General features: G+C 43.3%; 1 protein-coding gene across 14 annotated transcripts in view; it reads right to left on the bottom strand.

The window, feature by feature from the left end:
• LOC118392710 (adhesion G protein-coupled receptor L3-like) overlaps positions 1 to 26,039 on the bottom strand; it is a 324,261-nt gene that overhangs the window by 192,853 nt on the left and 105,369 nt on the right. For all 14 annotated transcript variants that reach the window (XM_052459521.1, XM_052459531.1, XM_052459520.1 and 11 more), the window contains one exon: positions 13,263 to 13,476. In XM_052459521.1, the coding sequence (XP_052315481.1) occupies positions 13,263 to 13,476 (214 nt within the window). The remainder of the gene's footprint in view (positions 1 to 13,262; positions 13,477 to 26,039) is intronic.

Raw genomic sequence — 26,039 nt, 5'->3', positions numbered from 1 at the left:
ACCAGATGTTGTCCCTGCCAAGAGTCAACAGTAAATAACATTAGGAAACAGTGGACAGCGTCAATTACGGCGACATCCCAAGGTGACACAAACAAAAAAAACTGGATTGAGTGGAGACGCAATCTCTGGGGAAAAAGAGGAACAGGGTGCACCGGCAGGTCACAACCTCTTCTCGCTTTCTCTCCTTCTTGGTGATAACTTGTTTCCCCTCCTTTTGTGCTTAATCTTTTCGTCTCGCTTGTTCCCCTCTATGTTGCTTACACGCCCTCATTACCTCTGACTTGCTCCCTCCATCTCTTCTACTCGTTACCTCTATACCGCCCACGCTCTTTATTTGCCCTCCCCTTCTTTCAGCTGGTTGCTATAGCGACATTAAAAGGCAGCATCAAAACAACACACAACAGCGAGACAAACGCGAGACATTTTTACCATTCTGAGAGGCGGCAATAAGCATATCCCCAACAGGGCTCTCATGTCTCACTGGCCGGTGCCACTGTCTGCTGCGGGGGACATTGACAGAATTAAGTGTCATGAATAACAATGTGACACTGAGGACAGAGCTTCCCCCCACTGTGCCATATTGACATTTTCACAGTCAGGAAATAACCTGGTATAATTAGCTTTCACATGCAAGTACGGGCAGCATGAGAGGCCTGTCTCCAGACCAATATAAACCTTGAGGGAACACGTCACTGAATTTGTGTTTGGACGAGGAAAGGAGAAGGAGGAAAAGCATCTATTAGCGAGAGATGTTAGCTTTTTGATAAAACACACGTCAGGGTTGAGCGCCTGCTAAATTAATAACACTAGCATAAGCTTGGGTGGTATACCGTATACCGAGGTATTTGGAAATCATCTTTGAAGTTGTTTTTTTTTAAACATTTTATATATATATACACATTTGAATATTTAGTTTCTAACACACCCGCAGTCAACTTGTGCAATACATTAGGAGATGAAGATCTCATTCTTCATTTCACCTGTCACCATTTTTCATTATGAGGCTTACCGGTAGGTAGTCCCCAGTCACGTGGTGTTTGTTTACAAGCACACAACGACAAGAGACCGGAGCCTTGTGAGTCACTCACTGTGATGCAGCACGCGCCAGGTGATCTAGTTACAGTATGGAATTCACAACTAAATGTTGTGGCCAGCTTGATGTATTAGAATTATTAACACTAGAATCGCTAAAAGCAGTCATTTTGACTCCTCATGATTGTTATAATTTTTTTAAAGTCATGCCCCACTTGACTTTTCCTAAATAAGTCTATATAACGCATAGTCGGTGTTAGAATCTTAATATCACAAACAGAACAGGAGTTCTAGGAGATTTAGGAGGGAATGGCATTTTATTTATGGTTTTCCTGTTGCCCCTCCTTCTCCCGACAGGAAGGCCTCTCCAATCCTTCTCTCGACAGTGGAATGTGCCTTGCCCAGTTGATAATCACCCTGATAATTGCCTCGAAACTATGCCGAAACTAAATCCACACATATAACAGATTAAATAAATGAGGTAAAGTATGATGGGGAGAAAGGGGGAGAATGGGTGAGTTGATGAGTGAGTGAAGTGAAAGATGCATAATTATGTGATCAATAATTGTGAATGAAGAACAGGGCGGGGCATTCTATTGTATTGATCCATTCTAATATAAATCAAATGTTATGTACCCTATTATCAGTCCACCGAATAAAAGCAGTCTTATCAGGGTACGCTGGTCTACTTGGAGTATGCTACACAGTGAGAGCGTGCGTAAATTGTACATGCTGAAGGGTTTTCAATATCTGGGAAAATATCCATATCGGGTGTGTCCGAATGTAGTGATGATGCTTGTGAAACCTTACATTGGCAAGGGGAGAAATGTCACCGTGGACAATTTCTTCACTTCACTGTCATTGGTTGCTTGCAAAGAAAACAAGTATGGCCGGCACCATGAAAAAAGAAAGTGAGACGGTAGCTCCCTCACTGCGCAAAATAAGGCACCTGCACAGCCATTGTACTACATAACAGTGCTGAAGAATGACAAGACGAGGACAAAGAGATAACCTTAGACTATTATCCAATACAACCAAACAGTGCCTTAGGAAAGTACTCAGACACCAGGACTTCACATTTTGTTATGTTACAGACTTTTTCTAAAATGGATTAAATAAAATAAAAATTATAGGGATGCACCGATATGACATTTTTGTCCGATAACGATATCCAATATTTTCCGTGCCAAAAAAACCCTGATATCGATCAAATATTTTCAATTTTAGCAGCCTTATATTTCGTATGCAGGTCACCTTTGACATCGGTTTTGCACATCGGCATAAACTAGACAACGGGCCAATGTTAGCATTTTTTAGCTAATATTGTCAGATTCCAATATGCTCGCCGATATACCATGCATCCCTAACAATCTCCTCAGCAAATATACACACAACGGGGAAATAGGTTACCTTTTTGCAAATGTATAAAAAAATATATATTTAAAAAAAATATATCTTATTCACATACTGTAAGACCCTTTGCTATGAGACTCGAAATTGAGCTCAGGTGCATCCTGTTTCCATCCATCATTGCAATGCTTCTACACCTTGATTGGAGTCCACCTGCGGTAAATTTAATTGATTGGACATGATTTGGAAAGGCACACACCTGCCTATATGAGGTCCCACAGTTGGCAGTGCATTTCAGAGCAAAAACCAAGCCATGAGGTCGAAGGAATTGTCTGTAGAGCTCCAAGACAGGAATATGTCGAGGCACAGATCTGGGGGAAGGGTACCAAAAAAATGTCTGCAGCATTGAAGGTCCACAAGAACAGAGAGTTCTCCATCATTCTTAAATGGAAGAAGTTTGGAGTATGTCGAATATATCGACATAACCTGGAAGGCCGCTCAGCAAGGAAGAAGCCACTGCTCCAAAACCACCATAAAAAAGTCAGACTACGGTTTGCAACAGCACATGGGGACAAAGATCATACTTTTTGGAGACATATTTCTGTGTGTTATAATGTTAGAATTAAGTCTATGATTTGATAGAGCAGTCTGACTGAGCGATGGTAGGCACCAGCAGGCCTGTAAGCATTCATTCAAACAGCATTTTTGTGCGTTTTGCCAGCAGCTCTTCGCAAGCACAGCACTGTTTATGACTTCAAGCCTATCAGCCTAATGGCTGGTGTAACCAATGTGAAATGGCTAGCTAGTTAGCTGGGTGTGCGCTAATACTGTTTCAAACGTCACTCGCTTTTAGATTTGGAGTAGTTATTCCCCTTGCGCTGCAAGGGCCTCGGCTTTTGTGGAGCGATGGGTAACGACGCTTCGAGTGTGGCTGTTGTCGATGTGTTCCTGGTTCCAGCCCAGGTCGGGGCAAGGAGGGGGACGGAAGCTATACTGTTACACTGGCAATACTATAGTGCCATAAGAACATCCAATAGTCAAAGGTATATGAAATACAAATGGTATAGATAGAAATAGTCCTATAAATACTATATTAACTACAACCCAAAACCTCTTACCTTGGAATATTGAAGTCTCATGTTAAAAGGAACCACCAACTTTCATATGTTCTCATGTTCTGAGCAAGGAACTTAAACGTTAGCTTTTTTACATGGCACATATTTTGACATGGCACACATTTTGACATGGCACATATTACTTTCTTCTCCAACACTTTGTTTATGCATTATTTAAACCAAATTGAACATGTTTCATTATTTATTTGAGGCTAAATTGATTTTATTGATGTTTTATATTAATTTAAAATAAGTGTTAATTTAGTATTGTTGTAATTGTCATTATTACAAAGAAATTAAAAAAATTGGCCGATTAATCGGTATTAGCTTTTTTGGTCCTCCAATAATCGGTATCGGCGTTGAAAAATCCTAATCGGTCGACCTCTAATCTCAAGAAATCAGTCAGGAAGTTAAAGCTTCGTTGAAAATGGGTCTTCCAAATGGACAATGACCCCAAGCATACTTCCAAAGTTGTGGCAAAATGGCTAAAGGACAAAGTCAAGGTATTGGAGTGGCCATCACAAAACCCTGAGCTCAATCCTATAGAAAATGTGTGGGCAGAACTGAAAAAGCATGTGAGAGCATGGAGGCCTACAAACCTGACTCAGTTACACCAGCTCTGTCAGGAGGAATGGGCCATAATTCACCCAACTTTTTGTGGGAAGCTTGTGGAAGGCTCCCCGAAACGTTTGACCAAAGTTAAACAATCTCAAGACAACGCTACCAAATACTAATTAAGTGTATGTAAACTTCTGACCCACTGGGAATGTGATGAAATAAATAAAAGCTGAAATAAATATACTATAAATCTACTACTATTCTGACATTTCACATTCTTAAAATAAAGTGGGGATCCTAACAGACCTAAGACAGGGAATTTTTACTAGGATTAAATGTCACTAATTGTGAAAAACTGAGTTTAAATGTATTTGGCTAAGGTGTATGTAAACTTCCGACTTCAACTGCATATATATACACACACACGGTGTTATTTGAAAAAATAAATAAAGTATTCAAATGTTACCCAAGGCCTTAATAAAGTCTCAAGAAGGCCAGTTTTATTGATTATTTAAATCAATAAAACTAACATAATCGCAAAATAGTTTTCTAAAGATAAACTTGGATTAGCTAACACAACGTGCCATTGGAACACAAGAGTGATGGTTGCTGATAATGGGCCTCTGTACGCCTATGAAGATATTCCATAAAAAATCAGATGTTTCCAGCTACAATAGTCATTCCAAAAGCTCCCAGCACTTGAATCACACATGATACAGTATTATCATCATTCTGAATATATTTTAGAACAGCTTTCTATACGTTTAGGGTTGTGGGGTACGAACTGATAGAATATTCAATGCCACATCTGCGCTCGATCAAAGTGAATTATGCAACTGTGGTATGAAACATTGATCATAAGGATTGTGTCATCAGTTTTCCAGATTAAAGATTAATAGTTGACATCCCATGCATCCCCTTTCATAGACTGCCATATGAAGCCTATAGATTGAGGAGCAGAAACCATCAGCGCAGAAGTTTTGTGACAGTTGCCAAAACAACTGAAACGTCACCCCATGTAATAATAATCAAACCCATTTGAAACTAGTTAGACAGCCTCAGAGACTTTTAAATGAATCCCATACTGTAAAAGCCACCAGAGGGCCCCTACACACATTTGTCTTGAAAGCGTTACTTGGGGTAAAACCCTGTTCTTGAAACACGAGACAATTATGCATGGATGACAGGACGGGCTACCAAAAAGAAACAGACGGAGCAGGTGCGGTGACTAGAGGTGAGCGAGGGATGCCTGGTGGAAACGGGTCCCTAGGGACTCGCTTTTTGCCTGAGAAAGGAAAACAGGGAGAGAAGGGGCCTCTGCGCCTCGACTGTGGAAGCAGGTGGCTTCCACAACTATTTTCCTTCCCCTGAGTGCCGTACCCATAGGTTTTGGCCCGCGGCCACCCATTCATGTCCAGTTTCGGCCCACGGAGGGAGGGGTGTGTGTGCGCGAGTTTGAGAGAGCTAGAGAGAGAGAGAGAATATCCATAGTATGGAGTGGGAGACTATAATGTCAGAATTGAGCAACGACAAGAAGCCATCACAGTTGAACAACTTGAGTCACCGTTTGAGGACCAGGGCGCCTCGTTGGGGCTCGGCCCCTACAAGATTAGCCCACACTCTTTCCCCATCGTCTGAGTACACAGTGCCGCCTGGCCAAGCCAGCTGACATATTCAAACAACCCACATACTTACTGCGCTCCGTGACAAATGTAGTAAATCCACAGTTGTAAAGACACTGGGAGAAAAGCAGAAAGAGCACCATCGACTCCACAACTAGAAGGGCTAGCAGTGGCACAACAGAGAAATCTGACTTCAATTCTGACAAACAAACTCCAAGATGAGCTCCCGTTCTCATGAATGATTCAATATCACTGCACCACTTGGGCTAGCAGTGAGAGAGGGGTGGACAAGCTAAATAATCAGAAACTACACCATTTTCAAAGCTCATTTGAGCATAACTATTGACTTAACTCACAGATAAAAATGATGTCTTGTTTATTTGGAACTAATGGACACCCCAGAAACTCGATACTCTGGAGATGTCCTCCTTTTCTTTCTCCGACAACGGCTGTTTTCTTTTCAGGACTAAAGTACGGCTAAGTGCGCTCCGCTATGGGTGAGGTAATTCCCAAGAAAATGAACTAGTTCAGCCCCTCTAACCCCTCTAACCTCCCTCCAAACCACCTCCCACCCCCATGTCTACCTAGTTCTATATAGATGATGTGTAAGGAGTGGTAAAATATGGTACAAACAAGGAGAGGCTTTCATTACCCAGCTAATTTAGACTGGTTTAAAAATCACCCGGTTGTGGTGTAATGAAATGTGGAGCCTGGTCTGACACCTGGAGCCTGATTCATAGGGGCATAGTTTTTCAGGTGAATTCTACCATTCCACCGCTCGCTCATCAATTTCAATTAAATAGCCCTCAGCGCAAGTGATTAGTGAAGGAATTTACATCAGGGGAAAGTTATTTTTGGGGGCAGGGTGCAGGCAAGGGAGTAACAGAGAATGTAAAAGGACTGGTAATGATGTAGAGACAAGACATCAATCAGAAAAGCACGATGATGTTTTATCTCCGAGGCGAGGATGGATCAACGTAATGTTACCCAAAGGTCAAGCGAAGTCGGCCGCCCACTCCTACATAAGACGATAGAGAAATTGCCCCCTTCGGCACTTTTGCTTTGAGTTGGAAGCGGCGCGCTGTAGTAGACATCAAATAGGTGTCTACTCCTGCCTGACAATTAAAAGAAGAACAGAACAAGAGGGAAGATGGAAGGGAAAAACAACAGAGGGATTTCTGAGCGAAGGAGGAAAACCTCAGGTGGTTGCGGAGTCTGCTTCCAGTGTGCCATTTGACCAACTACCCCCAATCTGAATTAGCTCTTTCTTTACTGTTCTGGGGCATCCAAGTGAAACCCAATCCCACAGCTGACAAATGGACTGAGCTCTCCTCCTCCCGACCATTTACTTTCATTCCATTACGACACATGTTTAGCCAGTGACCGCACCGTGCAAGGCTATTCATCTGACATTCTACCACGTAAGGCCTGAGCTATGCCGGGGTTTCGTGAGGAGAATACGTAACAGTTGAAAAGTTAAAACCTCTCAAATTCATGTATTTTTTTTTAACTTCAACTTGTGGGGGGCATAAGGAAACCCAGAGGGCATTTGGAAAACAACTGCAAATGGCATCCGACACAGGGATTCTCAAACCGCCCGGCTGCTGGATTCCATCCTCTTTCTTTTTCTCCCTCTATCCTTTGAGAGTTATCAATCTGCTCTGCATAGGAAAAAAAAAAAAAAAAAATTCCACTGCCAGCTTAGGCCCTTATTTTCTTAATCACCATTAAGTCTTGTCTGGTCTATGACCTGGCCTTGCCCGTTGGCTGGAAGGTTAGACTGCCAGGCTGAATTTACTGTACCCAATTGGCCAAATGGAAATGCAGCAGGTTCTTATCAAGCCGGATGGAGAGAATGGAGGCAGGGGGGGATGAAAGACGAGAGGGGATAATGAATGTCGGGTGACTTCATCCATAGGGGAAGAAAAAGGAAAACAAATATTGTTTTCCTTTTTCCTGTGAGAAGGCAGCACATCAAAAACATGCACAGATGGAAATTGGGCTTATATTCCTTAAGTAATCATCAGACTTTGGAATTCATTTTATTGCTTGCATATTCTTTGTATTCCAAAGGGGATAGGACTTTTTCTGTCAGAGCTGTTCTCGCTAGCATGACCCTTTTACTTATTACTGGTTGTAGTCACAGAAAACCTCCCTTGGCTCAATTTCATTATCTCACATTTGTTTTGGTATTCACAACGCGCCATCATCTCATGCGGTGGTTGATGGAATCTATAATTGACAGGTGATCAACACAACCATGGTTCCGAGGGGAATAGTTTGATTAATAGTTTGTCGGCACTGCAAGACATGCATGAGTAAGGACAGGTTCGGCAGAGGCCTTATAAACTTAATACAAATATTGCTGTTGGTCTTATACAGACCTCATACAGCACACAATGTCCTCAATAGAAAACATGGACAAACTCCGCAAACTAGAGGCTGGTGATTTCTTTCTGAAAATAACCCTGCCGGTGTGTGTGCGAGAACCACATCTAAGATATTCTTTATTCAGAGATTAAATTCATGCATTAGTACATCTTAGCCGAATAATTGACTCTCAAGATTTGATTTATATGGGAAGTTCAACACCAAGCCATACTACATACTGTATATCAACCAAAATCACATATGCTGTTGTATCCATGGGTCATAATCTATTTAAAATGCGAACATACCAATTATCTACTACCAACCAAACAGTGCATCGCAACGCATGAACTGGGACACCTCCCTTTAAAAACATGAGTTAGGGTGTTGCAAAACGCCAAAAGCCTTTTTTTAATAACGTGACTTTCCCTCAGAGACAGCCAATTGATCTTAGATGAGACAGTATCCCGTTTCAGCTCGGCGAACTCCTGTTACACCATGCTTCCTCGTCTAATCCATACCACCAAAACTCAAAACGGCCAAACTTTTATGAGAAAAAGATGAGAAGTATGAGAAGTGGTAATACGCGGGGGGGATGAATACGTAATGGGATACAAGGCAGTTGGATGTAGAATCATTTTGTGCCCGGCTGAACTCTCTAGCTGGTTGTTGGGGGCAACAAGGGACGCTAAACACTCTGTAAGGACATTCCGCTTGGTTTGTGCTTTAGTGGTGTGTTCTTTCTCTCCTCAAAATATGACTAGCATTTAATGGATTCTACCACGGATGGTAACCACAGACTATGAATACCCCCCAAACATGTATTAAGAGTAAATTGTACAGTCACGTGACATGTATTCCATTATAAGCATTGGCTGAAACAACGAAAAAATCATAGATCAAGGAACCAATGCAAAATGTGCATCAACATGACTCTTGAAATACAGGAATGCCAAAACAAATGAATGCTGGATTATTTATTCTTTAAATTTAAATTGACTTGACACCTGGTTGGATATTTGCAGTGTTGTAATATACACTGAGTGTCTGCCTATCCAGCTGGTGAAATGTACGCGTACGACAGTTAAGTCAAGGGATATGGATGAGGAAGGGCATTGGAACTGAAAGGGATCTTCAGCTAATATTCTCTCTTTTAAATAAATATCTTATCAAATCCTTAAACCCTTTGAAGCAGGTCAAATACCAAGAATGACGGAAACTCGACCGGATGTTAAGATCAACGGTGAGGGAGTAGGATTTTTACTTCATATGCTCTCTCTCTCCCCCCTTCTCGCTCTCTTATCTTTGAGGAATTTAAAGTAATAAGTTTAGTTTTGTTCCGTTTCATACATTCTAGCCTGCGTATGACAAAGTGAATGAAGGCAAGAAAAACTATTATTGTACTTGTAAAAGAAAATTAACTATTGACTGAAGATCTGTAGCTTCAATCCCAAGAGGTATACAATGCAATACCCATGACATTCAACCTGCCGGTAAATGACTGGGAACTCGTGTAAAAATCACGGCACACAAGAATCACTTTTGCTACAAAAACATATTTTCCTTCAAAATGTCATGTTTTTAGCCTGCAATTATTTCAAATGTTCCGTGTTTGCCTCAACCTGGGGAGCAGACAACACTGCACTTAGCTGATGAAAGGCCAGACACTTGAACGTGTCGAGAGAATCAGCAGACCGAATGCCTCGTAGACAGAGAGAAAGAGATGGGGAGAAAGGTTCAGAGAAAAAGGGATATAAATGGGGGGGGGGTCTCGTTTTTGACCCTTTTCTCTTCCTATCAGGCGTTCCCTTAAGGTACCCGGAGAGGTCTGCAGAGATGCCGGGTGATATACGACTTTGATATTGCCGGTAATTACTAGCCGTGAAGGCCACGACGCCTTAGGGAAAGAGAGGGGGAACACAAAAGACGACAGGCGCTGGGCCGCTGATGAGAAAACGGTGGAGGGTGTTGTTCGATATCGCCGTCGCTCGTTTTTTGAAGTACGGCGTGTCGCACGTGCGTCGGCGAGATCAAACCCGGTTGATATGATAGCACCGTGTTGTTGTAGAGGACGGGCGGAAGCACTTCTGAGGAATAATCTAGCTTCACTGCAGAGTTTATTGAGGAGAGATTTCAAGAGGCTCCAAAACAATAAACCCGCATGTAGATAACTCCCGAAACACTCAATATACAGAGCTAGTTGCCAGCTAAAATTCATTGGGAAGAGTAGGTGGGCTAAAGTATGGTAATTGCCGCCAATTACGCCCAAATGAGTCCTTGTGGCATATGTTTGAATTACAATATCATTATCCACCTTCCAGTTGTAACCCGGTGCCACACACAGGTGACACGTCTTTGAGTGGCTGTGATTTTCCAGACACGTAATGGCCACTGCATGCGAGAGCATCAGTAATGACTCAGAGCCATTCATCCTGTCGGGGGCACGTTGGGAAGACAGCCTTCATTTTGAGATGCATTACGGCACTCACCGGCTCGCTATCACTCAGGCAGGAGATATTAGAACTCGCTTAAAAGACTAATGGAACCAAACACCTAGCTGGAGGAGCCTCTGTATGCTGATAAGCAACCATTTCTGCTTTTCTTTGTGTGGTGGGAGGTCATTCCATTCTTCTGAATATCAAATGGGGCCCTTTTTGAATAGTTAGGGGGAGGGGAAGGAAAAGGAAGTTGCGCTGACCAAGTGTGTACTGACTGATAGCAGGCTTGGTGATATGGATGGGTATTTCCTCGTGGTGGATGTTAGCCTGTACCTTAGTCTGACAGAGTGATACCCGCCCAGACCATGCCAGCAGGAAAGACAGGTGGCTCATGGGCTGGCAAAAAAATGTAAGAAAATCCCAAAGGAGGAACATTCCACCAAGGGGGAGGGGTAGTCTCTACAGCGTAGGATATCAAATATCAGGGAAGTGTGCCTCAGTCCCAGTGCCCATTCTGTTTGGAGGACATTCTGTACGAAGCCAATAGCCAACAACATGAAAGTAACCAACATACTTTTCATTCAAACCCCTAAAGATAGACATGAAAACAAACACTGCTGTTTTCTATTTGTTATAAAATCTAAGCTTAGTCTAAACACTTAAGCTAAATGTACTGCAATACTTAGATAATCTGATCAAAGGCAGTCAATTGTAATCAGGAAAAAGCTCAAAGAAAGAAAAATGACAAATGCTCAGAAGCATGTCAAAGTCGGCATCGGTGTGCTGAACAGTCCATTCTTCTTCTGTGTGTATTTGTCACATTATCCTGTCAGCGACATCAGACAAATCCACCAAACAAAAACGCAGAGCGAGCAGTTTTGGGGGCCCATTTTTCATCTCGTGCCGACGACCTCTGTCGTCTTTGAAGCAGCAGTTTTCCAAATTGTTGTTTGTTTTGATACTATTCCTGTTTTTGTCTTCTAATGAGCTTAGTTACCGGGTTCCTAGCAATAGCTGTACCCGCTCTGTTGCAGCCGGGGGCATCGCGCGACCGTCGCACTTTCCTACGTGCTAACTGACCCCGCGAGCGCATCCCTATTCACATGATGCTAAAGAGAACAGTGCAGTTCCCTGGTGCTGTTCTTCTTTTCCCCTGGTTGTCTTTTTGGTTGTTGTTCCGTAACTTCCTCATCTCCAGTTGGATTCATTCCGGCAGGGATTACTCTTCTGAGTGGGTGGTGCAGGAGGGAGAACGAGGGAGATGCTATGGGCCGGATCAATTATCTGACAGTGGTGTTAAGACCTACCTTTTGATCCATACTTCTCACACTAGTGTGTATCTCACCTTTGTCATGCCATACACAAAGTGGAGGGGGAGAGGCAGTTAGATAATGTGCAGAACGTCATTAGTATTCTCAAAAAGGGTAGCACATGGAACACTGGGTTTGGAAAACGGGGACGTGTCAACACTGAAAAGCAATTTAGATAAACCTTATCTCGTTGGAGTGCTCGTAACTTATTCACGACAACATGAGCGCGACAACAGCTACAAATCCTGGTGCATGTCTGCAGCTTTTAAAGAGGGCTTGAACCAAGTCACGCTGTGTATCTATGGAAAATGGTTTTACAGACAACCATTCCGACTACTTAGTAACCCAACACGGTGTATAATGATAGTCATAGCAAATTCCAAAAAATAACAATGACTGTGCTTACTTTTGTTAAATAGAGCACATTAGCTGCATGTATGCTCAAAGCCTGTATGATGTGTACATTTACAGAATGTAAATCATCAGATTATGTGTATATTCTCTTATATCACAGTCAAAGTGCTGTATACACTCTGTCTGCACTGATAAAACGGCCTCTGTTTCCCGATTTCTCCACAACGTAGCCTTAACTCTACACAACGCGCGTAGGTCTGGCAGGGGAGCTCGCCAAGGTCATATTTATTTAGACAAATAAGATTTAATGTATTCAAATTATTTCAAATGAACATTGATTTCCCATCAAAGGCAAAAATGTATAGGTGGTATGAATTTACACCCAAGACGGGCATTTATTGCGTTCGATCTGAGAATTTTCTAGACTCGTTGGAATTCTTAACCTATTCTACTGAGAACACAAGGATCGATTCACTGCCGGACAGCAAACCAAAAGAGTGTTTCATATTGGATTTCTTCAAAGGTGGTCCGTTGCAGAAGACATCATCGTAATTCCGATCTCTAAACAAAACTTTAATACCCAAACACGTCCTACTCATGAAATCCCCTTGTAATAAAACATGTCAAGTGTATCGTATACACCAGATTCAAAAGTGTATATGTCCCAAATATACACTTCTAGGACTATATATGTAGCACCTTTCATCTCATTTGAGAAAAATGGAAATCGATAACAGCGAGAGGCACCTGTAATATAAGTGGCAATCACCTCAGACTCTTAATCAAATCAATATCCAACTAAACGTAATTCAGGAATTACAAATGGAACACCAATTATCAACATAGGGGAATTGCTTATTATTTTCAATGGGGACTTGTTTCCCCCGTAACAGACAAAGTTCATTCATGAAATCCCCTCCACTCTGGTCTATGAACTCCAGACAAAGACTCAATAAAAGGTAGCCAAAATTGCAACGGCAGTATTTGGGGCCGGTGTCATTGAGCATTACCAAGCACAGACAATCTATTCATAGTAATGTAGAGACCATACGTAGATATACAGTTCTAGATTCTCACCGGCAGAAACATAGATGTACTGTTCTAGATTCTCACCTCTGGGACATGATCTTGTAGGCATCTGGCAGGTAGCAGCGCGTGTTCTCCATCTGTGCCGGGTCTGCATCGCAGATCTTGTCATCGGTGCGGCCGTAGTTGGCACTCTCGATCATGATGACGTCAGTGCCCGGACAGCGCAGCTCGATGGGGTAGCTCTCACACGACAGCTCCCTCCTCACCACAGCCATGGGAATGGGCGCTCGACTGAAAGCTGTGGGTACATAAAGAGAAAATAACGTCAGCAAACACCGATGGGTATATTACGTTTCCTACTCATTTACAGTGGGTACATTTACTATGTGGGACACGTGTGCCCGGTGAGAATCGAACCTGGGTCTCCCAATAGCCAACCTAATATCTTAACCATTAGACTGAGATAAAACAGCGAGAAAGACCGATAGATAGGCAAAGAGAAGGTAACATTAGAGCAAAGGTCACAGGTCAGATATTGGGAGGTAAGAAGCTGAGCTGACAGGGCCCTCGTTGGGGGTGGGAGACGATAACATGGCTAGAGGTTATGTGAGAGACGGAGAGATACGGCGATCAAGATCGTCAAAGAGTAGGTGGGGAGCATGTTGGTTGTGTTCATGATGACCATCCAACCAGTAATACGAATAGAGAGAGAGGAGAGAGAGATGGAGGGAAAGAGAAGTAGACAGGGAGAGGGAGTAAGAGAGAAAAGAGGCCTGACTAAAACGTCCATATGTACCACACAATAACCGCATCATCGTGTTGTTATTCAATTAGAGCTGAGGGAGGTGGCCACACCCACTTAACAGGGGAAGGTGGCAAGGGGGTAAACGAGTGGCTAGCTGCTTGCCCTCTGGCAGTATTCTAATTGTTTACCACAGGCAGCCCAATGGTAAGAGACCAGAGCCTGCTGTCTGTCTGTGCGGACGTTTCTGCTTTGCCTCTCGCCAGACGAACAGTGGAGAGACTCCAGGGGTTTGGTGTTTACAGTGGGAATGAAAAATGAGTAGGAAACGTAAACGCTGGGCTGAGTGACCATGGGGGACCGTGACAGTTATGGATTTTCATAAACACCCCTTAACAGAAGTGTCTGTGTTGCAGCGCCAACACTGGACAATGTGTACTGCAGGCATTTATCATCGGATGGAAGGGGGATAGACAGCCAGTATGTGTACTTAATGGAAGTCTCTCTCTATCCCTCTCTCCCTCTCAGTGATCTGGATCTTATTACACTTCTACTTTCAAATAATTGATGGCTGATTAACCACCGGGCACCATGGAGGAGAGAGGACACACATACATTTGATTTGCCAGTGAGGTTTCTATTACATGTGTTGAAAACAAGGCCATGAAGAGGTAGTATAGCAAGATGTTTAACGTGATACACGAGAGTTGTTGCATGAATCTTGCATGAAGAAGAATCTTTGATAAGCCACTGCCAGGTAAGCTTGTTCAATTTCAATATCATGCACCTATCTATCTAGAATACTTGAGGCACTATTTTCAAAGTAGCAGAGCGAGAGACACTTAAAGCAAAAAAAGACCCATGTACAGTGCTTTTGGAAAGTATTCAGGCCCCTTGACTTTTTCCACATTTTGTTACGTTACAGCATTCTAAAATGTATACAATTGTTCCCCCCCCTCAATCAACACACAACAAATACCCCATGAGAAAACAAAAAAAACATTTTTTTTTTTAAATGTCTGGCTAATTTGCAAAAAAAAAAAAAATATTACATAAGTATTCAGACCTTTTACTCAGTACTTTGTTGAAGCACCTATGGCGGGGATTACAGCCTCGAGTCTTCTTGGGTTTGACGCTACAAGCTTGACACACGTGTATTTAGGGAGTTTAAACCATTCTTCTCTGCAGATCCTCTCAAGCTCTGTCAGGTTGGATGGGGAGCGTTGCTGCACAGCTATTTTCAGGTCCCTTCAGAGATGTTAGATCGGGTTCAAGTCCAAACTCTGGTTGGGCCACTCAAGGACATTCAGAGACTTGTCCCGAAGCCACTCCTGTGTTGTCTTGGCTGTGTGCTTAGGGTCGTTGTCCTGTTGGAAGGTGAACCTTCACCACAGTCTGAGGTCATGAGCGCTCTGGAGAAGGTTTTCATCAAGGATCTCTCTGTACTTTGCTCCATTCATCTTTCCCTCGATCCTGACTAGTCTCCCAGTCCCTGCCTCTGAGAGACATCCCCACAACAGGATGCTGCCACCACCATGCTTCACCATAGAGATGATGCCAGATTTCCTCCAGATGTGACGCTTGGCATTCAGGCTAAAGAGTTCAAGCTTCGTTTCATCAGACCAGAGTATTTAGGTTCCATTTGGCAAACTCCAAGCGGGCTGTCATATGCCTTTTACTGAGGAGTGGCCTGACCGAACTCTAGAGCTCGGTCAGAGTGGCCATCAGGTTCTTGGTCACCTCACTGACCAAGGCCCTTCTCCCGCAATTGCTTGGTTTGGCCGGGCAGCAAACTCTAGGATCAGTCTTGGTGGTTCCAAACTTCTTCCATTTAAGACTGATGGAGGCCACTCTGTTCTTGGAGTCCTTCAATGCTGCAGACATCTTTTGGTATCCTTCCCCAGATCTGTGCCACGACACAATCCTGTCTCGGAGCTCTACAGACAATTCTCTCAACCTCACAGCTTGGTTTTGCTCTGACATACACACCTGTCTATATGAGGTACCACAGTTGACAGGGTGTCTTTCCAAATCATGTCCAATCATTTGAATTTACCACAGGTGGACTCCAATCAAGTTGTAGAAACATCAAGGACGATCAATGGAATCAGGATGCACCTGAACAAAATGTTGAGTCTCATAGCAAATAAGGCATTTCTGTGTAGATTGCTGGAGAATTGTTTTAATTATTTTTAGAATAAGGCTGTAACATAACAAAATGTGGTAAAAGTCAAGGTGTCTGAATACTTTCAGAATGCACTATGTGGAAAGGATGACACCATCCATTTTGTAAAACAATAAATAAGCAAATGTAGACCAAAAAACAAAATGGCACAGTATTTTCATAGTTCTATCCAAAGCTACATCCCATTGCATGAATGGTTACCATAGACACGTCTTCTACGAAACATATGCACTGAGAATGTCAAAATGCTGGTACTATCATAAGCGGGTGGTATGTACAATGTACCAAACGGAATTTTAAAATGCCATTTTGTCCCCACAATCCTTGAAATCAATAAATCATTTCATTTTTATCGTATTTATTTCACATTCTGTTTCATATTCTCTTGCTATGGAGTAGATCATGCTCAAAATGCAACACAACATCAATTTATAAGCAGATTGGAGTTTCATCCTATGCTTTGCTGAATAGCTTGCCTAAACATGAGTTTTTGCTCTACCGAGTACCATTGATCTGTTTCAATTCACTGGGTCAAGTAAGTGCAGTAGTTACTCTACAAGGCAAGAAGAACAAATTGATCCATGTGCAATTTTAAGCAACAGAATATGCCTTGGTTGTTTGAAATCAAAGCAATGCATAAGACAGACTTTAAAAAAATATGTTTTCACTTGTGCATCACTGGTATCACTTCTATATACACAGTGCACGCACGCACACACACACACACACACACACACACACACGGACACACACACACGCACACACGGACACACGGACACACGCACACACGGACACACGCACACACGCACACACGCACACACGGACACACGCACACACACACACGCACGCACGCACACACGCACGCACACACGCACGCACACACGCACGCACACACGCACGCACGCACACACACACAGAGAGAACCAATTACCAACAGGTATGATAGACCAACATTGAGAAAGGGAACGCTAATGGTGTTTCCATGTTATACTTGAAGATGGGAGTCGAAACTAGCAAACGCTTACTACAGCCTATGCTAAGCTATACTTTCTATGCTAACTCAACATGAAAGTATACAAAGACACCAGCATACACTTAAAATTATTCTCTAATTGTATTTAAAAGGTCTGAATAAGAAGTTGAGAATTATTTTTGACACACTTTTTTTATAGATCCGATTTTTGTACTCCCCTGATTGTCCATCGACAACTGACTGGGCTATTAGAATGACCTCAACATCCCTTGTGGATCTCGAAAAGGGACACTCACTCTGTAACCTAAAGACAAGGTAACAACACAGCATGTCAGCGAAGTGATATCTTCCTCCCACATTAAAACAAACACGGAAACGAAGCCATACAAATACATTTGGGAGACAGATTCCCTCAGCCGCTAATGTAAGCAATAACCAGATTCCCCGGCTATCAACACCAGCATCCTGCCTGTATCGCTATCTAAGTCCACACATCCATCGAGCTAAAAGCAAGATGGAGTCTCATTGAAAGTCCTTCATCTAAGCTCTCAGTTCTATCCTGTTCCACTCCCTCTCTCTCTCTCTCTCTCTCTCTCTAATACTCGAGAGGAATATCCTGCTGTACTCATCCTCCTGAGATTTCCCCCCAAGATAAGTCTCTTGACGAGCACTCTGCTGAATACGCAAAATAAAAGTAGAATTGTGGGAGAACTCGCTTGATAAATGTTAAGGTCAACTAAGATGTCTTTACTTCAACGCATCCAAAAGTGTTAATTCACAGTGAATCTACAGAGAGGAGCAAGTCATTTCTACAGACACATGCCATAATTCACAAATAAATATTCAAACAACTCAATTACTCACCAAAAAGGGCATTGGAAAGGTCATTTGAAATAATGTCGCTCTTTCCCGAGCTTTCAAATCACTCAGAGGCGGCAAATTGTAAACCAAAAGAGGAGTTTGGTTGTGGCCATTGAATGCGGATTTCCTTTAAGTAATTGGAGGAAATTGCATGTTCTCAAGAGGGCTTGCATGTAGAGCGTCACTGAGGCCCTGGGGTCATTGAAAACCAGCCCAGGCCTCCTTCCCTCCGACCCTTCTTCCTTTACTCCCTCCGAGCCACAGGGCACTTCAGCTCAGACAGAGCAGACTTGCAATGGCATTTAAAAGTCATCATTAATATCAAAACCGGGCCTTTGGGGCATTTCAGTTGATCGCCCAAGAAAAATAAAAATTGTCAGATGGAAGGGGTCAACGACTGCAAACATTAAGATTGGAGAGTTTGTTTGTGTAAATGGAGATAAACAACTTGTACCGTTGGAATTGTCCATCGTCTCTCTAAAAAGAAGGGCTGCCTCCCACAATGTACCAATGTTCTGGCTTCACATCTGTACAGATCGGTCACTGCATACATCACTGCCTTATCCGCTTGTCGCTCACATCCCGTCGACACAAAACAGTAGCAAGCAAGATGACGATGTTTTTATGAGTGCATTTCGCAAGTGGCTAGTTTGCATCACTTACCTTCACTAAAACCACTACAAAAGGTTTTTGTGATGTTCTGGAATGTCTGCCTCGTGATTTGTTGAGAGAGTTGTCCGTCTGATCATTTGCTCTGCCTTCTCGAAGTAAACAAAGAGTCCGTCATTCATCCCAGATTCTAGTCACTGTCGCCTAAGGTCTGGCTTTCCGAGTCTAGAGAGTCCTTATGCTGGCTTGTGCAATTATTCAACCTTCTCTACTGTCAGACAGTTTCCGAAAGCACCAGCATGCACCCAGTCGATGATTTGTGATAAATATGCAATCTCAATTCAAGCCCAGATTGGAAAATACACCAAATAAATACAAAGTACGAGGAAATATCATGATGCAATACAGTATTTTGTTTCCAGCTGCAAACTACACAAACCAAATCAGAGGGAGGCCAATTCAAATGAGCTCTGATTGGAATTTGAATTAACGAGAGAGGGATGGAGAAAAGCGCTGATTCAACACATCGAACGTCTGTCTCTCTTCCCCACGTCGCTGGATCTGCTCGGCCCACAAAGCGGGTGATTAATTAGTGCATGAATCATGTGGTTGTTATTTGATTAGAGCAGAGGGAGGCGGTCACGCCCACTTGCGCTTTACAGCGAATGAGATGGTGTCACCTGTGGCATCCCAAGACTGTTTATGGGGGTTAGGCCTACATCAAAAGTGACCGAAAGGTTCAAATGTTCCATTCAGTATAAATAATTGTTCATTTTTAAGTGAGAACTAGGATTATGAGTAAATTAAGTTTAGATATATCCTCAGGCAATTCAAATCTAAGGGACCTACTCAGAGACAATTATAAGACAACACTGAGCAAGATGTGCTTTTGAACAATTGCAGTTAATAAAACAAAGCGAAAACAAAACTACATACACGTAGACGTTTACTCAAACCCGCTTTGCAATGCAGGAAAAAATGTCATAGTTCATTCCCAATTATGTGTTCCGATTATGGATCCTAGATTGACTGGCCCTTCAATTCACACAGATGATTTATTGGCTTTTGACCACCTCAAACAGTGCGGTGGCAATTGGGATGAGTTGGTCTAATATGGGGAAAAAAGCAGGGTCTGGTCAGCCATTCTACTCGCCAGTGAAAACAGAGCATTTGTTTTGCTCCCACTCCTCTCCATCGACACTTACCTTTCCACATCTGGCAACACACCAAGCTCACAAGTATAGGGGAAGTGAGTTAGGCTTGACAGCACTGGCGACACGCTCAAATATGTGCCTCACCTGTCAATTTAGCAGCCGGCTGAACCAAGGGAGGCAATAAGCTCTTTCTGCATCAGAGAATTTGTGAATTAGCCCCAAGGTAAATTACAGGAGCACAAAAATCAGCAATGTCAATGGCTGGGGCTACATCGACTGCCTGAGTAACAACTAAACCTCGCTAGCTCTTGCCCTGAAACTGCAAAAGCTGTGAATTGCGCCTTTGAATTCATTAATTGGATATAGCCCATGCATGCTTGGGGATGGGACTGTGAGCAAGACAAATTGTGACAGTGGCTCACCTTACATATTCACAGTGCAACCACACAGTGGAGCAACATATGAAAGTGAGTCTCAGCGACACTCCCATTAACTGTTGATTCACACACTTGGACCTTTGAGGTGAAGTGACTTTTCCATCCAACGAAGGATCCATTTAATTAAACGATACTCCATGCATTAAAGTGCCGAACCGTAGTAGACCTAAAAACAAGATGAAAAGAAGAGAAGGTGGCTATTCAGGGGCGTCAGAGCGTGATACTCCCCTCCAATAAGCAAATTATAGTTCATGTGGAGGTCAATTTCTCTTCAGCTCAATTGAATATCAGGGATAATTAAGAGTGTGGTTCAATTACTTAATTATTCTCTGAAAAAAAATTCACGAGTTGAAGTCCATTTGACAAAAATGTTGTTGATATAGAATCAATGATCACTAATACAGTGAAATGAATGCCACCGGATCTTAAAATCCAGTAATATTGAGGACTGAATAGGGGGGAAAGTATGTTTTCCATTTTCATGCTCCACATGTAAACTCCGTTGAATTATATGTCCGGCTTCACATCTGCGAACTGCTGACTTTGTCAGATGGTCTGAGAGCTCTTCCAGAGCCGGAAGACAGCCTAGGGAGTCGGAGGCTACTGCTGTTAGTGGTGATTCACAAGAGAGAGGGAGAGTAAAAGAGCAAGAGAGAGAAATCTGGGCTTTGTTCAGCTAGCCGTCACATCGGCATTGTTCGTCTATCTCCCCCCTCTTTCCCCTGGCTGCAACCCCCGTGTGCCTCAGTGTTGCTCTGGGGAAGTTATCAGCCAAAACTAACACCCCCTCGGCCTCCTCAACCCACCCAGACACACACATTGACAGAGACACCCACACAAACCTCCAGATTTGGCATTACTATTCTTACCTCAACCTAGACACAAAGTGTAATTGAGGTAAAGAAATATATATGTTTTGCCTGTGTGAGGGGAGAAAAGGAACAGCCTTTTCTCACATGGACCACTGACACACAGCAGATGGCATCAACCAGCAACACACAGGACTGCACACAGGAAGGATAAATGCATCCCGGTAAAATGAGACAGTAAGACTCACCTCACAGTGTCAACATCTCGTCTCCTTTCTGTTGTTGGTATTTTAATCTTTCATTTTTCAGACAAGAAAAAATGTTGTCTGTATCTATCTACTTTGAACGTTCCATGACTGGATGACTAAGGGAAGTCACTTAAAATGCCATTCAACCGGACCTCCACAGACCTTTATTACGATCTAGGCCAGGGGTGTCAAACTCATTTCGACCCAGGGGCCGCATTCGGTCTTCAATGAGATCCAGTGGGCCACACTGAAAACGTGCTATATTTCCTCGCTGTCAAAATTAGCCAAAAACATGTCCTCTAGGGGAAAGGGGGATACCTAGTCAATTGACAACTGAATGCATTCAACCGAAATGTGCCTTCCTCATTTAACCCAACCCCTCTGAATCAGAGAGGTGCGGGGGGGGGCTGCTTTAAATCGCCAACCTCGTCAATGGCACCCGGGGAACAGTGGGTTAACTGCCTTGCTCGAGAACAGAATGACAGATTTTTGCCTCGTCAGCTCAGGGATTCGATCCAGCATCCTTTCGGGAATGCCTAGCTTTCATTTCAGGTGATTATTAGATAGCTGGACACAGGCAAGAAACTGTATGAATGTAGGTCCATTATAATGTCTACAGTTTTCATGTTTAAGTATTTTTAATTCAACACCCCCCCTCCAAGAAAAAAACTAAACAAATATAAATGCTGAATTGGACCAATAGGCCTTTCCAGAGGTGATAGTAAACCAACCCAAACCTTTTCCTAACCCTGAAAAGATAACATTTTGGGAGTATATTATCCTGAGGTTTTCCTATGACAAAGGCACACAGGGTTTACAAAAAAAACTCAATCTAAATCCACTGTATGTTGTAATGAATAGGGAAAACCTGCAATGTTCCAGCCTGAAAAGACATCCAAGCCTCAAGTGTATTGTATCAACTGTGCTATTGTGAGCACAGACAGCAGAGTAAACACAGCATAACTCACGCCAGTGATGTCACCCTCCTGATGACAATCACCACATAAAGGATAATAGTATCTTTAGCCACAATATGATGTGGATTGCCAATAACAGTGTATTGGAGCGAACACCAGCGGGTGAGGATCCCATCTGGCAATGTTTGTCAATGGAAACCCAGACCTCAAACTGACAATGAAAAGCACTTAATCTGTTCTGACCTCAATCAGTCGACACAGAGAGTAAACTACCATACGCTCACTCACAGTCCGACCACATCCCAAATGGCGCCCTCTTCATATGTAGTGCCCATAGGGATCTGGACAAATGTAGTGCACTATATAGGGAACAGGATCCCATTTAGGACACCATCTCTTTCCCTCTCCACCACGCAGATTGTATATTCAACAGCAGGACTGAGAGGAAGAGTCGTTTTCGGCAGCAAAAATAATAATGGATAATACATTTGACATTAAGCCCATATTGTCTCGGGATGAGAACCTGCGTTGCATTTATGAACTCTGCATGCTTATGAGAAATGTGGCAATATCTTTGTTTTTCGAGTGCGAGGGTAAGCCAAGTAAGGACAAGAGGATTCTTAACTTTTGTCTCGTTCTCCTGCTTAGTGTGAGAGGTAGTCGAGGCAACAAAGCTACGTTCACAACTGCTGTACCCTTATAGAAACTTGTTTGACTTAAGATTCATGATAAACTTAGGTCATTTATGTATTCCAATTTGCATATTCTTCCTGTCTAACGTCATTTTTTTGCTGCAGTTTAATATCCAAGGGGTAAAACGCATGAATTAATACAAATTATGGCTTCCAGCGGTTATGTTTACTTGCATAATGAAAAACACAAATTATTCAAACGTGTAAATTAAAATGGGATTAAATGCATTTCATATTTATAGCAACATCTATCACATCTAAATAGACAACAGTATCAGATGCAAGTGGTTTAGCAAACTGTTGAGAGATTGATCTGATAAATCGACAAGTACACAAGGAGTTTAAAAATTGCTGGTCCACTCCTTCGGGCATGCACACACATTTTTCTGGCACACACTTCCCCCAACATGCATGCACGCACACACACACACTTCAAGGGTTAGACAAAATATACAGGAGTCCCCCCAGATCTGTTAATTAGCAAAGATAGCATTGGGTGTTGTAGTAATGTGGGTAGGGAGGGATACCTATATACCACAGGACAGATGCTAGCTAGCGTAGCACTCATACAGGCTACGTGCAGGTTGGCACCGTTCAAACCTCTCTTACCCTCCCTCCCTTCCATCTATCCCTCCCTCTGGGTCAATAAATGCCCATGGATGGTTGGGGTCACTCAACACCCCACCCACACAATGACAGTCCCCAAAACATACAAGTATGGTGGCACCATTTAGCCCAGATGTACATATATGAGGATGTCCCTTTGTCCCTATATATTTAGGACAATGTTCAGCTAGTTTCTTGTTTACTCTAGTCTACACAAGCAGCGGAATGGTGCTGCCTAGCGTAGCTACAGCACATGTGTAGCGTAGCACCCATACACGTGCCGGGTAACAGAAAGCTCACGTTCTGCCGAGCGCGCCGAGAGTGCACAGTAGCGTGAGCAGCTAATTGAGTCGCGCGGCGCAGCTCTCCCCGAGATTATTATTAAACAAGGACCTGCCAGTCATACCGTGACACGCTGAATGAGAGAAAGAAGGGGGAGAACGATATAAAAATGAAAAGATGAGGATGAAGGAGTGAGAAGAGAAAGAGGAGAGTATAAAAAGACGAGGGTAGGAGATGAGAGAGAGGAGAGAAAGTTGGACGGGGAATAAAGGGGGTGGTGGAGGCGACAACTCCGATGCCTCGCTCTTCAGGCACCCACAGAGAGCAGGTAATCTCATTGAGCATACACTCGGTGCACAACAATGGTGTGGTGTCGCTTCGATTAGCTTGGGTGGCTACGCTACAACTGCAATAACAGCACCCAGTGAACTTCCTTTGATTCCCTTTCGCTCCCCACGTTTCAAATGGAAGTGATCACACACAAGGCTATTACGCAAAGACAAAAGGCGGGGACTTGGAATATGCATGGCGAGGGATGTTACCCACCGTGTGCACTTAACGAACCGTGATGTGAGTTGGAACGTGTCGTTGAGAGTTTTGATTTGGGGAACAGTCAGACGTAGCTAAGCAGTTCACTTGAGAATGAGGCGGTGAACATGAGGTGACCAAGTTCACGCGCACACAGTGTCGGGAACAAGGCAATTGCCTTGATAAAGGCTAGAACCTTAATATGTATAGTGCATTGCCAAAGATCTAAGTTAATTAGCGTCAACAAGAAAGGCAGTACTAACACACTTAAAATGTCTCCACACTTAATATGAGCCTTTATTCAAACAGCAGACACACATACTGTCCCCTTTAGAGGGTCTGTAGAGAGAGAGATCTCATGCCACATTGCTTGATGCTGCACTGCAGAGTGACATGCTCCTTTCCCTGGGTCTCCCGTTCCACTGCTCTCTCCTGCCCATCTCACCAGACAGAAAGGACTGCATTATCACAGTGAAAAGGGATCCCCTTCAAGTCCCCCATGCCACTGAACAAGGGCCAGTGATCAGGGAGTGTATGCGCTGTGTGTGTGGGGGGGGACTACTGGGGAATGTGCACCTGCAATGTTTCTCAGTTGACACAGTCAGTCTTTTGTGAAGTTTCTCCATTGAAATCTCAGTGGTTTTCCAGGATGAAAATAATTACAGAGCCACTCAATGACAGCTGTTAACTGCGGACTCCTCTCATTTTGGACTGTCCTGCCATCTTAGGTTGGAGACGACATACCACAGGGATTTTATGTATCAAGCATCTGAGTTGCCTTTCAGATCGTAATGATTCCGATTATTATGGACAGGGATAAAGACGGGCCAATGTTTTCTCATGGAGCAGTGGGAGAGGGAGGTTGCAATAGATCTGATGCCACACACACAAAGTCCAAAACAACTACAACCAATACCTAAAAATGAATAACTTCTTCAGGAACAGCGCTGTAGTAAATACATACAAATGATGCCTTGGGAAAAACAACAGATGTCCAAGCACTTAATTCATTTTCTTTCTCATCTTCCTGGATGTGTACTGTAACCTGTGGTGTCTGCAGGGTGAGAGAGGAGGTTTCATTCCTATCATGTCTCCCCACTCCCACAGGCATGCAGCTAACAGCCTTAAGCCGGGCCCTGGGTGGACTTAGGGGAGGACAGTGGGAGGTGACTTCACAGGGTGATCCATCAATGGCTAAATTGACAATCTCTCCAGTGGCACGACAGCTCCCGTATGGGATCGAAGGCAAGCTGTGACCTCAAAGACTGCCTGAACCATTTCTAGTGGGGAGGGGGGCTATAGTGGAGTGTGTGTGGAGGCAGTGGAGGGTGTGTGTGTGTGTGAGAAAGTGGTTAAGGGAATGTGCATGTGTGTCTCAAGATACCACTCGTCCAATCAAGAAGTACACAGATAACCTGAATCAGCGTGACCCTGACATTGTTACAAACAAAATGTGAAGGAGTAGGGCCTCCTCCTCTGAGAGAGAGCTGTGTATCTCTTCTACCCCTTCCTCCCTCGTCTTCAAACACAATTATTAAGGAAATGGAATGGGCCGGCCAGATTCCCAAACGAGGCCGCAGCTTTTCCTACAATAAAGCCCTTCTTTTGTCAATGGGCTGTATTGAATTCACTCCATGGCTGGTGTTTCACATTGAAGGCCAACCTCAGTAGCCATCCCTTTCCGTCTCTCTTATCCTCAAGGTCTACAGGGCTAATCAGTCTCACTGTAATGTTTGATCCCAGCCTTCGGTCCCAATGCAGACTTTACAATAGTTCATATATTGATTCGACGGGGCATTCGTGTTGTCCATCACTTCC

The sequence above is a fragment of the Oncorhynchus keta genome, chromosome 13 (genome assembly GCF_023373465.1).
Source record: "Oncorhynchus keta strain PuntledgeMale-10-30-2019 chromosome 13, Oket_V2, whole genome shotgun sequence".
Classification (NCBI taxonomy): Eukaryota; Metazoa; Chordata; class Actinopteri; order Salmoniformes; family Salmonidae; genus Oncorhynchus; species Oncorhynchus keta.
Note: the sequence above shows the minus strand (reverse complement) of the source record. Positions and strands in the feature narration are given on the sequence as shown.